This window comes from Musca domestica, unplaced genomic scaffold (assembly GCF_030504385.1).
Source record: "Musca domestica strain aabys unplaced genomic scaffold, Musca_domestica.polishedcontigs.V.1.1 62, whole genome shotgun sequence".
In the NCBI taxonomy this organism is placed as follows: Eukaryota; Metazoa; Arthropoda; class Insecta; order Diptera; family Muscidae; genus Musca; species Musca domestica.
Genome location: NW_026712369.1, coordinates 3,469,143 through 3,483,315, shown reverse-complemented (window position 1 = coordinate 3,483,315; position 14,173 = coordinate 3,469,143). Strand labels below are relative to the sequence as shown.

Below are 14,173 nucleotides of genomic sequence, written 5' to 3'. Positions count from 1 at the left end.
CCTATTGACAAATGCCAAATAGTATGCATGTTGTATATATGTATTTGTAATTGAACGCCGGCAACCGAATTATCTAAGAAATTTTATGTCCAAACCCCTCATTACACTATTTCATTTAAAAGAATATTTGTAGTCAAATGCCCTTTACTAGATACTGTTTTCTCTCCACTGGCAACACTGTTTCTCTGTCAATGGATATTCTGCTCAATGAAATGAAACACCCTGTAATCCCACCTATTGGCAAATGTCAAATAGTTTGCATGTTCTATATATGTATTTGTACTTGAACGCCGGCATCCGAACTATTTGGATGAAATTCTAGAAAAATATTGTGGATTTTACAAAAAATATCTGTTAAATCTATTAATAATCGATTTACAACAGTCGCAACAAATTCACACAAAATGGTAGTTCGACCTTACGTAGAAGAGCTGAAATATCTGGAGAAGATCAGCGACTGCTGTTGGCGTATCAAGAAGGGCTTCCAACCCAACATGAATGTGGAAGGATGTTTCTATGTCAATGCAAAGTTGGAAAGGCTGATGTTGGAAGAATTGAAGAATGCCTGTCGGCCAGGGGCCGTGGGTGGTTTCCTGCCAGGTGTTAAACAAATTGCAAATGTTGCTGCCCTGCCCGGCATTGTGGGGCGTTCAATTGGTTTGCCTGACATCCACTCTGGCTATGGTTTTGCCATCGGTAATATGGCTGCCTTTGATATGGATGATCCCAATTCAATTGTTAGCCCTGGCGGTGTGGGTTTTGACATCAATTGTGGTGTACGTTTGCTGAGAACCAACCTTTTTGAAAAAGATGTCCAACCCGTCAAGGAACAATTGGCCCAAAGTCTGTTTGATCATATTCCCGTGGGTGTGGGCTCTAAAGGTATTATTCCCATGAATGCCCATGATTTGGAAGAAGCTTTGGAGATGGGTATGGACTGGAGTTTACGTGAAGGCTATGTCTGGGCTGAGGATAAGGAACATTGTGAAGAATATGGTCGCATGTTGAATGCAGATCCCTCCAAAGTAAGCATGAGAGCCAAGAAACGAGGTTTGCCACAGCTGGGAACTTTGGGGGCTGGTAATCATTATGCTGAAATACAAATTGTCGATGAAATCTATGACAAGTGGAGTGCCTCCAAAATGGGCATCGAGGAAAAGGGTCAGGTATGTGTTATGATTCACTCCGGCTCCAGAGGCTTTGGCCATCAAGTGGCCACTGATGCATTGGTACAAATGGAAAAGGCCATGAAACGAGATAACATTGAAACCAACGATCGCCAGCTGGCCTGTGCTCGTATCAACTCTCCCGAGGGTCAAGATTATCTCAAAGCCATGGCAGCTGCTGCCAATTTTGCCTGGGTCAACCGAAGTTCTATGACATTTTTGACGCGCCAAGCATTTGCCAAACAATTCCAAACCACACCCGACGACTTGGACATGCACGTTATCTATGATGTGTCGCACAATATTGCCAAAATTGAAAATCACATTGTTGATGGCAAAGAGAAGAAGTTGTTGGTGCATCGCAAAGGTTCTACTCGCGCCTTCCCTCCCCATCATCCTCTTATTCCTGTAGATTTTCAACTGACCGGTCAGCCAGTTTTGGTAGGTGGTACCATGGGTACGTGCTCATATGTTTTGACTGGTACCGAAAAGGGTATGCAAGAGACATTCGGTTCTACATGCCATGGGGCCGGTCGTGCTTTGTCTCGAGCCAAATCAAGGCGAAATCTTGACTATAAAGATGTTTTGGAAAAACTAGAGGATTTGGGTATTGCCATACGTGTAGCTTCACCCAAGTTGGTTATGGAAGAAGCTCCAGAGTCGTACAAAGATGTAACGGATGTTGTCGATACATGTCATGCTGCTGGTATTAGTAAAAAATGCATTAAACTAAGGCCCATTGCTGTTATCAAGGGTTGAGAGGAGGGGAACCAGAGGACCAAAAAAATAAGGAATTTATTTCTCAAATATTTGTATACTCAAGAGGAAAATTACAAAGTTGTATTGTAATTGTAAAAAATTAAGGAATTTCACAAATAAATAAAAAAATTCAAAGAATTGAAAATAAACTAAAACTAGCTTCAATTGTTAATTAAGATTATTCGATTTCTGATTTACTGTCCTTAATCATTGTTGGAATGTTGAATCATGATGTTCATGTACACTTGAGGTTCTAATAAGAACATCTTACTATCTTCCACTTGTGTATGATAAATAATATTGGGATATGCAAAATATTTTTTAAAAGACCAAGGTTATAATTTTTATGGCATAGCAAATTATGTTGTAGGACGTTTGGGACCTTATAATACTGTTGGGTTGCAATAAAACATTTTTAAAAAATACGAATTATACATAAATCTTTCGGTCTAAAAATTTGTCTTTTAAATCCAGGTTTGGTGATTTGTTGTGGCCTTTTGAACCATAGTAAATATTATTTGTCAGATGGCCTTCTCTCCAATGATATTTTTACAGAAAAATGCTCTAGCGTCGCTTTTTCGCCGACGCTTTTTATCTGTTCCACTTCAATTAACTACTCAAGCAATTTTCATTTTATACGAATCACCCTGTTGTCAAGTAATATTTTACAACAACTAAACTAACAACAAGAGAAAAATATTAAGACATTTTCTGTTTTTCTGTGGCTAAATCTAAAAAAACCATATAAAAATTACAAAAATTAGGAGTTTTTCAGACAAAAAATTAATTAGAAAATATTGAAATTGTTGTTGGAAATCGAAAAAGATAAAACTGTACAATAAGAAAAGCATTAAGAAATTCTATTGGATTGTAAAGAAAAAGGCGCCACCACCAACGAACATAGAAGGAGATTCCCAAGTACAACAATCTGGAAGACGGCAGAGATACTGATTTTTAGGTAAATTGATAAGAGTCGTGAAGTAACGAATTGTATTTAAACAATTTGATATTGGCATTTTCTTTCAGAAATGCCTCGTATGCTGGCAAATGAGTTTGTCTACGCCACCAACACAGTTCCAATAGAAGAAAATTGCAGTGACTACATAACCCCCACTACGCCACCAACAGTTGGATCACATTACCATCAGCATCCACAGCAGCAGACACAAGAGTTGCAGCAAAGCCATCATCACCATCAGCTGCCGTCCAATAATGCTTCAATAACAATGCCAGAGGCAACCACTAGTCACAGTCCCATACAAAATGTCACACAGGATTGCATGCAAACAAGTGAAGATGGTGGTCACAACACTAGCCCGGAGGTGCAACAGCATCAACACATACCCACAATTTCCTGCAATGATGATGTTGAAGCACCACATCCCACAACATTGCACAATGAGGCTGAGCGTGATGTTGTGGCAGCCACCAGCATAAGTTCAGATGACATGGAAGATTTTAAAGGTTTCGACGACGAAGAAGAAGTAGTTCCTTTAGAAAATCCCATTGAAAATGAACCAAAAGATGAAGTAGATGTTTATGTATCTAGTCGTGAAAACTTGAAACGTCATTTGTCCGCAGAGGTTGATCATCAGTATCGTGAGGACTCTGAAGGTGTTGTTGAAGCCATTGAAGTTGATGATGAAGATGTCGAGGAAGTTGATGGTCAAATAATGTTCAAATCAAATTTGGAAGAAACACCTAAAAAGGGTGACAATTGTAATGCCATAGATTATAATCCACATACGCCGAGTAAACGTAAGAGGCGGCAGGATGATGGATTATCTGGTGAAGGTGAGTGGTATTATGGTTTTTAAGATTAAAATATTTCATTCTTTTCTTCGAAAAAAAAGTTCAGACCAGCCCATTTACACCACCTTGGACAACAGTCAAGTGCATCAATATTTTCTCAAATAACAATCACGCTTCTGCGATTTTCGAAGCTATAGAAAAACATTCAACTTAATCTCTTTACACTTGAGTGCATGTACTCCTTTTAACGTTTCCTTTTTTACTCCATTTTCCCCATCTTTAATTAACCCATTTCTCCTCCCTATTTTTCTTTTACTCCCTCTAATTTAAATTTTTTATTTGCAAATCTGACTAAAACTCAATTTTTATTTCAGCTGTATCACCCTCCCATTTGAAAACACCACCGGATCAAATTGTTGAAATCAATTCCGATTCCACAACAATATCTCAAAAACAGAAGCGTCAACAAATCAATACAAAATTCCAATTGAATTTCAATCAACGGCAAAATTACAAATGCGTTGCTGCAAATGCCTCGGCCAACAAATGTTCAACCGAATCGACAAGTGAATTTCCCGTTAGCTCACCATCTAACCCCCAACAAAACCGTGGAGGTGGCGGTGGTGGTAAATATCCTCCAAGGCCACCTTTGCTGAAAAATACCTTACCGGCCGACTCATTTGAGCGCCAGCTGGCCATGATAACCGCCTGTAATCCACAAATGACATTGGCTGAGAAAATCCAAGGTTGGTGCTGTGAAGACGACTACAGCGATGTGGAAGATGTTGCTCTCTTCGATGAGGAATTCAAACGTTTAGAGGAACAACGAAAGCTTGAGCTGACCAAACAGAAAAATAAACGACAAGCTCCGAACAAACAATATGACTTTGGTATATTTCGTCAAATGATAATCGATAATATGAATATGGCCCAGAAGAATAAAAGACTTGGTGCCGGCGGTGCGGATGCTGGGCATTCCTCACTAAAGCAACAAGATGAAACAACAGCCACAAGTGCATCCAGCGCTAGCAGTAGTACTAGTGAATCTAATAAAAATCTTAAACACGCTGATGAGAGACCATCCACATCGGCTGTGGCCCAACAACAACTTCAACAAAGGCGTTGTAAACCAAATGTGGTTACAAATCCAGAGATGGGGGAAATAAAAAAGTCTCAACGTTTTGTCAAAGATTCCAATAATAAAAGAAATCAGAATTCTACCTCTCCTCCAGCAACATCTTCATCGGATAATGATTGTTTTCAAAACTCCAAAAAAATTGCCACAACTGCGCATAAACGTTTTCCCAAAGGAGGAATTGGTGGTGGAGGAGGCGGTGGCGGAGGTTGTGGCCCCCAAGTGCACATACATGAAAAACTATTGTGCCCCAGTAGTTCTGAAGAAGCGAATAGCCAAGATGTACCTACACATATGCAATTGATGAAAGGTCCACCGAACCCCCACAACAATGTCCAGAGAACGAAGGCCATACAAAACCCCAAAGAAATGAAAAAATTAAGTTCATTGGCATCAAGTGAAAAGATTGATTCGTTTTTTCGGTTAAACCGGCTTAACAGAGAAATCGATAAGCCAATAGCAAAACTTCCCGACGATGTCATAAAGGAAGAAAATAAATTTGAGGCTGATGTAAAACTCCTAGAAATTGAGCCAAAAAATGGTCAGCAATTATTTAAGACACCTACATTGCCATCAAAATATTCTCCCAATCCTCCTCTTCAGCCCACAGAGGATTTTAATGTATTGAACAATAAATTCAATTCGATTGCTAAGCCTCTTAAACTATCATTGGAATCTCAAATAAATTCAAAAAAAGAAATTGAAAACAAAGTGAAAATTGAGGCCAAGCTGGAGCTGCATGAGGAGGAGAATCATGCCGCCACTACCAATAATCAGGATCAGGAAAATGATCTCGATGAAGGAGTATATCATGAACAGCATGAATTTTGTAATTATTTGGGTTTAACGGGAATGTCAACAGCCACAGCCATGGCCAATGCCGTGGCTGAATTGGCCCAATGTAATATGGCAAGACGATCTATGCGTGTACTGCGCCAACAGCAGCAGGAACGCAAAGAAAAGAATGCCAAAGAAGAAACCCCACAAAAGTCGTTGAAACATAAACGTCAACAAGTCAAAGAGCAAAAGAAGGCAGAGCGTAATGAAGCTGAATCACTTAAGTCGAAATGGTAAGTTGCAAATACCTTTTTTAAAAACCCCACAATCCTTGATTTGGTAGCTTGAAAAAATTCTTTTTTTTTTTTCGCACTTTAAAATTGTTTTAGAACATGCATGCAAGAATCTGCAAGCTTTGCAATTTTTCCGATTCCATAAAAGAAAAATCGGTTATCGTAGTAAAAAGTTTTACATTCTTGCAATTCTGGAACAGACCAAATATTTTCTTAAAATCCATTAATAAAATCCTAACCCTTCACCTTTCTATTTCAGTTCCAATTCTCAAGCCTCTGAGTCTTTGACGCATTCAACTGCCTCCACAAAGGGTTTAAGTAAAAAACTCCCCATAAAATCCCAGTCATCAATGCCGCCAATAGTCAACACCACTCAAAATGAGCCACAAATAAAAATTCTGTGTCATATAGCAAACACAACAAATACCCTAGAAAAAGTATCGGAATTGGAAAGTAAATCAATTGAGGACAATTCTTTGCCACCACGAGAATCATTAATGCGCCAAGCCAAGAAAAAGATACTTGCTCTTGCGGATACTCATGACTTGAAGAAAAATGAGAAATATTCCATAAACACAAAGGATATTAAGACTGAAAATATAACAACTTCAGATGAATTGAATATTGGTGGGAGATCTAAAGAACTTTCATCTCCTAAATGGCTTAACAAGTACAATAAAGCATTAAGATCTCAGCGTTCCAATCAGGCAACAAGTGATCCCAATATTGCCGAGGAGAAGCATAGCAATTCCATTAAAATTGAGAATCCTAGTCCATCGATGGTCAATGAATGTTTCAAAACCAAAGATCTGTTTAAACCAGAAGCTTCAATTGACCTCTGTAGCTGCAGTAATAACAGTATTGATGATGGCCACGATGGAGCATTAACACCCACCATTTCACTGTTTATGAAACATAAATTGCAAGCGGCCTTGGTGGAGTCGCGTAAAACCAAACCCAGTATTTTTATAGTACAAACATTGGAGAGTACCAAGGACAAGGGGACAAACTCTTCAGACAAAAAAGATGCAACAAATGAAACAACTCCCAGTACTTCACCGCTCAAAAAAGGCATTTCAAAGGTGGAAATCAAAACACAATTGGTGGTCAACAACAATTCAAATGAAAATTTAAAAGTCGTCAATAATATCACAAAGAAAAACAAGAATAACAACAACAACAGAAGTATGCTTAAGATGCGTAGATCTAAGACATTTAGCCTACGTAGCACACCAAAACGTGAGCTGAGGGCTAGAAAAATCATCTTCATTAAATCTACATCGAAAAAAGATAAGCATGTCGCCACCAAGAAAATCAAGGATGAGGAAGTGTCATTGAAAAAATCTCTTGCCAATCACTCTGGAAATAAAACCAAGGAAGCCAACAAAAAAGAGAAACGTGAAAATGTTACCAAAAGTTTTTGCAATGCCCAAACGGAAACAAGTGATTTGGAAATATTGTGTAACCAAAATTCGGCTCGAACCCGTCTTATGGCAAAGGCCACAGCATTATTGCAACGTTCCAAGCGGCGTATGTCTTTTCTGGGCCGGGCACGTGGAGGTGGAAATGGTACGGGAGGTAAAAACTTGAGATCTAAATTAGGTCTTAAATTAATCGCCAAACCCCAAAATCTACAACCAAAGGAATATAAAACGGCGTCAACTTCTATAACACCACCACCCTCAGCAGTTAAGCCACTATCCCCGGCCACAACTTCCCATGAAGATCGTGAAGTTTTAAATGTGATGGCCCATCCCACACCAGTCACCCATCCCTCTTCTTCGAACTTTCAAGAAAACGAAAACGTTGTTGTATCCTCAACAACAAATTCGTATGATGAAAGACTTGGTCAAACGGCGATTATCATTCCATCCTCTTCACCCATTACCTTGGCATCGACCACACCAGTTGAAACTAAGGACAACTGGACACAATGTGAGCCTCTAACCACTGGTGCTGGAGGTGTTACCTATCTCTATGGCTTTCCAACAGCTACCCATCAAATGCGTAATCCAATCAAACACGAATACGGTGCAGTTTTATATATTTACTATGAAGTTGAGGTACTCATTGTTGTACAGGAACGTTTAATAAGTTTTTGGAAATGTCCAAAACTGGCAAATGCCCTAACCACACCAGTTTACAACCATAATTCGCCGTATATGTCGTCAAATTCGCCCAAAATTGAAGAAATTTATAAAAATTTCAAATTTTCCCCCACTTCAAATGGCGAAAGTGACTGGCTGCTGTTGGGAGAATTAAAGCGATTGACACATGGTAGGTCTGGCAAACAATGGGGAATATTTGGTAGTAATTTAATAAAACCTTCTTTTTTTTCTTCATTAGATTTTGAAATTGTTGTACCCTTTGGCAATCGTATTTGTCTACACAATTCCACACCCATTTATGTGGAGATGCGGGCCCGCCCCCTACCCAAAAATCATCGTGAATGTAATCTATTATCCATTTACATTAATATCTACTACTATCATGATGAGGAAATGATTGCCAAGAGCAATTCCATACAATTGGATAACATACAAAGGTAAGAGTGGACATTAAGGATTTCATTTTTATACCCTACACCACCTGGAAGTAGGGGTATTATGTCTTTGTGTATTTGTTTGTAACATGGAGAAGGAACCGAGATAGACCCATAGTTACTTTTGAGGATCTTCCTAGAATCACTTTCTGATTCGATTTAGGCATGTCAGTCCGTTTGTCCGTCCCTACATGTATTCTTGTGAAAAAAATGCAGGTCGCATTTATTATCCGATTGAGATGAAATTTTCCAAACAATATTTGTTTGGCCCAAGGACGAACCCTATTGAAATTGGTGATAATCGAATAAGATTTAGATTTACCTTCCATGTATATCATCAACCGATTTCGGGTTAATTGTGCACCATATAGCCAATATCAGTCCTAATGACCTGAATTTTGGTACATCCCACCGAATTCAATCTAGAAGCAAGTACATCAAATTTAATGAAAATCGGTTCAGATATTGCTACAGCTCCCATATATATGTTTCATCCGATTTGGGCGTTTAAGTCCCTCACATGCGTAATATGCACTCCACAAGAATGATATTTGGTAACGGACATATACTGCTCGAAAATACCTCTGTCAAATTTTATCAAGGTCGGCTCAGATTTCGATATATCTCCCATATATATTTTCAACCGATTTCGGGTTAATTGTGCACCAAATGCAATTATCAGTCCAAATGACCTGAATTCTTACATATCCGACCGAATTCACTCTAGAAGCAAGTACATCAAAGTTGGAGAAAATCGGTTCAGATTAAGCTATAGCTATATATATATGTTTCATCCGATTTGGGGGTTTAAGTCCTTCACATGCGTACTATGCATTCCACAAGAATGATATTTGGTACCGAACATCAGATACTGCTCGAAAATACCTCTGTGAAATTTTATCAAGATCGGTTCAGATTTGGATATAGCTCCCATATATATTTTCAACCGATTTCGGGTAAATTGTGCACCAAATGGTCAATATAAGTCCAAATTACCTGAATTTTGGTACATCCGACCGAATTCAGTCTAAAAGCAAGTACATAAAATTTGTAGAAAATCGGTTCAGATATAGTTATAGCTCCCATATATATGTTTCATCTGATTTGGGGTTTTAAGTCCCTTACATTCGTAATATGCATTCGACAACAATGATATTTGGTACCAGATATCAGACATAGCCCTGAAATACCTCTGTGAAATTTTATCGAGATCGATTCAGATTTGGGTATAGCTTCCTCATACAGGGCGAGATAAAATAACAGCAAACAAGTCAAACGCCATAATTTTTACATTTTTTTTTAAATTTTATTGAATGAAGGCAAAAAATGTCGGAAATAGCATTATGGCTTTCAAACGACCAATGACCCACACGCTGCCCGAATGTTGCTTTGGGTATTTTGGCCCATTCCCGGTGAAGCGCTTGCTTGAGTTGATCGACACTTTGGTATTTTTAAGTGCCAACCTTGCTTTCCAAAGTATTCCAGACATAATAGTACAACGGATTGGTATCCGGAGATTTTGGTGGCCATTGTGCGCTGGAAACGAAGCGAGGAACCTCATTTTTTAACTATTCTTGAGTGGCGTGTGCTGAGTGGAATGGTGCTGAGTCCTGCTGAAATATCCAAGGTCTGCGGCCAAAAAGTTTGCGTGCCCAAGGCTTTAATACAACATCCAGAATATTTTCGTGATAATATTCTGCATTTATTCTGATGCCACGGTCGATAAATACGAGCGGAGAGCGACCATCGGCTGTTATGGCGGCCCACACCAACACCATGGCCGGCGCCTGAATTCTGGTGGCCAACCGAAGGTGCACATTTTCAGCTGACCTCTTTGGCAAGTAAAGACGATCATTTTGTTTGTCTAAAAACTGCTGGACAACGAATGTTTTCTCATCGGAGAGAGAGAAAACCAAATTCGACAATTTACCATTTTCGACCAAGCGAAGTAACTTGTTGGCTCTTTTGAGTCTATCTTCTTTCTGTTATGGTGTAAGTTCTTGCACTTTTTGGAATTTCAATGGTTTTACCCCGAGCTCATTTTCCAATATTTGCCGAATGGAATATTTCGATATGTTCAGCTTACCATCCATTTTTCGGCCACTGCGACGCGGGTTTCGATGAAGTCGCTTCTTTACTTTTCGAACCATTTCTGCTGATGTTGCTGTTTTCTTCCGTCAATTTTCTTGGCGTCGAGCTACGCTACCAGTATCACGGTAACGAGTGATGATACGAGACACAAAAGATGTATTCACATTTTGCCGAAATGTTGGAGTGCTCTAACGATAGTCACCTGTGGTTTTCCAGCTAAATATAAAGAAATCACACTATCACGATTGAATTCCATCACGAATAGCTTTTTTTCTGTAAAATTCTCACCAAAATTATTTTGTACGCTTATAAACAATATAATGTGCTGTCACTGGAATAATTTTAACAGCTGTCGGACGAGTGGCTAAGAAATGACAGCAGTCTGAAGTTGGTTGCTGTTTTTTCACCTCACCCTTCATTAGTTCCTTCTGGAACCAAACTATAACTGCTCTAAAGCCAATTGTTGATAGGGGGTATGATCTACTTCAAATTAATTCTTTATTTTTTTACGAGAGCTGTACTAAATATGCCTAGTGGTGTAGGGTATCATATAGTCGGCTTCACCCGACTTTTCCTTATTGTTTTTTTCTAAATTTCTTTTTTTTACAGTGATGTCAAAAGTGTCAACTATACAACTTTGGTGGACTCACGCTATTTCATCATAACATGGCCTCAGGAAAATCTTTTGGGTAAAACACGTTCCGGCCTGTGTAAATACTCCATAACACCGCAGTTGGATACCCTGGCTAGTATTAGAGAATTTAAAAGTATGCGTCACACAATACGTTATTTGGAGTGTATGAAAGGTGGGTGGGATCATTTAAATGTTAAAAAAAATAAAAAATTTCCTATTATTTTCCAGATGATAAACTTCTCGGCTTGGGCGATAGTCAAATAACCATTTGGGATCATCGCAGCGGGGATGTTCTAATGAATTATGATCTCGAAATCCCATTGGGTAAACATTTAGGATCTGTCCATTTTCCGAGTCAGGATATTGAAGAGAATAATATGATTATCTTTTATCAATTTCGTGATCTTAATCCAAATGGCAATGTAAAAACGCCACCTGAACTATTAACCCTGGCCTGTACAATATCGCATAGCCAGCCGACGTATCGTATTCTGCAACAACAACCATTACCAAACACATTTAGGCAGGTGAAAAATGCCATCAATACCGGAGAACATATTGTTGTAACAAACGATAGGAATGATGAAATTTGGATATGTTGCAATAATCCACGTTTGGTGGCACTGGTGCCACAATGCGGCGCAAAACAACGTTTCTTTAGTCGCGAGCGATCACAATTAATTGAGCTTAGTGGGGATACCCTCAACTTGGATACTTTGTCAAATAGTGTTTTAAAATTAGCTGCTGGTTTGGCCTGGCAACAACGTTTTTAAAAAACACACTGTAATGCTGTTTTCGATTTTTAATTAAATTATTTTAGTTTATAGTTTTTAAATTCTATAGAGCGAGAGGAATTTTGTTATTTTCAAGTTATAATGAATTCAGGTTTTTTTTTTGTTTTATTTGAAGTCTATATTAGTTTTTTAAAAACAAAATATTAACGCTTCCCCGTTCAATTTCAGCCCCCATTTTCTTTAAGAGTTGTTAAACACATTTGTTTTTTTTTTTTCTTTTCTTTTATTATTATAAAATTTTTTCTAATTTAAAAAAAAACCTTTGTTATTTTACATTACTATATAGTTTGTAGTTGCTATTTATTAGTATTGAATTTGAGTTGTTTTAATTTTGAATCACTAGAATCACTGCAAAGGCGAAGAAACAAAATTGATTACGTACGTGCATATATTGTTTTTTAATCTAGGAAACCCATTTTATATATTTTAGCTTTCATGAAGAACCCAACAACAATAACTTGAAATTAAGAATTCAACTTTTGTAATATATTAAAAATTCAAGTTTCGCTTTAACTTTATATTAAAACATAAACGCATATTTCTAAATATTATTACACCCACACGCCCATCAAATATATATGTATTTTTAGAAAAAAAAACAAAAAAGAAAACATTTAAATCTTTAAACAAAATCCCAACAACTTACTACATACATACATACATATGTGTCTGAGACACTTTAATGTTTTTAATTTTTAAATATTTGTTCTCTTTTTTTTAGTATTAAACGAACACAACAAAATTATAAAGGAAATAAAACTCTTGTAATATTTTAAATTTACGAAAAATAAATTAAAAATATTTAAATTAATGGATTTTTTGGAGGATTGTATCAGTGTGGATTTTAAGGGACTTTCAAATATATTATATATTTATGAAATATATTTGCCATTGCTTTCAAGACTTTCGTGGATCTTTAAATAATATTTTACATCGCGGACTTTTGACGAATTCATTTTAATGTCCTTTTACTCCAAATGAAGTGAAATTTTTAAAGAATATTTTTCATGATCTTTCATTTCCATAATTGTAGTTTTTTAAAAAATACAGGCTGAGATGAAAAAACTGCAACCAATTTCATACTGCTGTCATTTCTAAGCCACTCGTCCGACAGCTGTTAAAATTATTCCAGTGACAGTTCATTATATTGTTTACAAGCGTACAAAAGAATTTTGGTGTGAATTTTCCAGAAAGTTATTCGTAATGGAATTCAGGCGTGATAGTGTGATTTCTTTATGTTTGGCTGGAATACAACAAGTGGCTATCATTAGAGCACTCCAGCATTTAAATCTGAATAAATTTGTGTCTCGTACCACCGCTCGTTACCGGTAGCGTAGCGAAGAAAACAGCAACATCAGCAGAAATGGTTCGAAAAGTAAAGGAGCGACTTGATCGAAAACTGTGTCGCAGTGGTCGAAAAATGGCTCGTGAGGTGAACATATCGCAATATTCCATTCGGCAAATATTCAAAAATGAGCTCGGGGTAAGGCCATTAAATTCAAAAAAGTGCAAAAACTTACACCGCAACAGAAAGAAAACAGACTCAAAAGAGCTAAAGAGTTGCTTCGCTTGGCCGAGTGGTGAACTGCCGAATTTGGTTTTCTTTCTCTCCGATGAGAAAACACTCATTGTCCACCAGTTTGTAAACGAACAAAATGATCGTGTTTACTTGCTAAAGAGGTCCGCTGAAAATGCACCTTTGGTTGGCCACCAGAACTCAAGCGCCGGCCATGGTGATGGTGTGGGCCGCCATAACGGCCGATGGTCGCTCTCCGCTCGTATTAATCGACCGTGGCATCAGAAAAATTGCCGAATATTATCGCGAGAATATTCTGGAGGTTGTATAAAAGCATTGGGCACGCAAAAATTTTGGCGCAGACCTTGGACATTCCAACAGGACTCAGCACGCCCCACCCAAGAATCGCTTCATTTCCAGCGCACAATGGCCACCAAAGTCTCCGGATACCAATCCGTTGGACTCTTGTGTCTGGGCCAAAATACCGCAGAGCAACATTCGGGCAGCGTGTGATGGTTTCATTGGCCGTTTGAAGGCCATAATTCTTCCAAATGTGACCAATTCGAACAAATGTAAACTTATTCCGACATTTTTTGCTTTCCGACATTTTTTGCTTTCATTCAATGACATTTATTTTATCTCACCCTGTATAGTTGTCATTGTTTTTAAGACTTCCTTCGTGGATTTTTAAACAATAATCTTAAATGGCCTCTC

At 38.0% G+C, this 14,173-nt stretch overlaps 2 protein-coding genes across 2 annotated transcripts; both read left to right on the top strand.

Moving 5' to 3' along the window:
• Positions 1-268: 268 nt before the first annotated feature.
• Positions 269-2,039, top strand: LOC101891228 (RNA-splicing ligase RtcB homolog). Its single transcript, XM_005183156.4, has one exon. The coding sequence runs from the start codon at positions 405-407 to the stop codon at positions 1,923-1,925; it is 1,521 nt and encodes a 506-aa protein (XP_005183213.1). The 5' UTR covers positions 269-404; the 3' UTR covers positions 1,926-2,039.
• Positions 2,040-2,585: 546 nt separating this feature from the next.
• On the top strand, positions 2,586-12,750 carry LOC101891402 (uncharacterized). Its single transcript, XM_005183157.4, has 7 exons — positions 2,586-2,883; positions 2,952-3,719; positions 4,052-5,882; positions 6,142-8,159; positions 8,229-8,427; positions 11,125-11,321; positions 11,378-12,750. The coding sequence occupies exons 2-7, from the start codon at positions 2,954-2,956 to the stop codon at positions 11,920-11,922; spliced, it is 5,556 nt and encodes a 1,851-aa protein (XP_005183214.1). The 5' UTR covers positions 2,586-2,883; positions 2,952-2,953; the 3' UTR covers positions 11,923-12,750.
• Positions 12,751-14,173: the final 1,423 nt, after the last annotated feature.

Excerpts from the sequence above, each read along its gene's own strand:
- LOC101891228 (XM_005183156.4), top strand. The coding sequence starts at position 405 with ATGGTAGTTCGACCTTACGTAGAAGAGCTGAAATATCTGGAGAAGATC.
- LOC101891402 (XM_005183157.4), top strand. The coding sequence starts at position 2,954 with ATGCCTCGTATGCTGGCAAATGAGTTTGTCTACGCCACCAACACAGTT. Across the intron at positions 3,720-4,051 it reads TGATGGATTATCTGGTGAAG|CTGTATCACCCTCCCATTTG; the intron begins GTGAGTGGTATT and ends TTTTTATTTCAG. Across the intron at positions 8,428-11,124 it reads CAATTGGATAACATACAAAG|TGATGTCAAAAGTGTCAACT; the intron begins GTAAGAGTGGAC and ends TTTTTTTTACAG.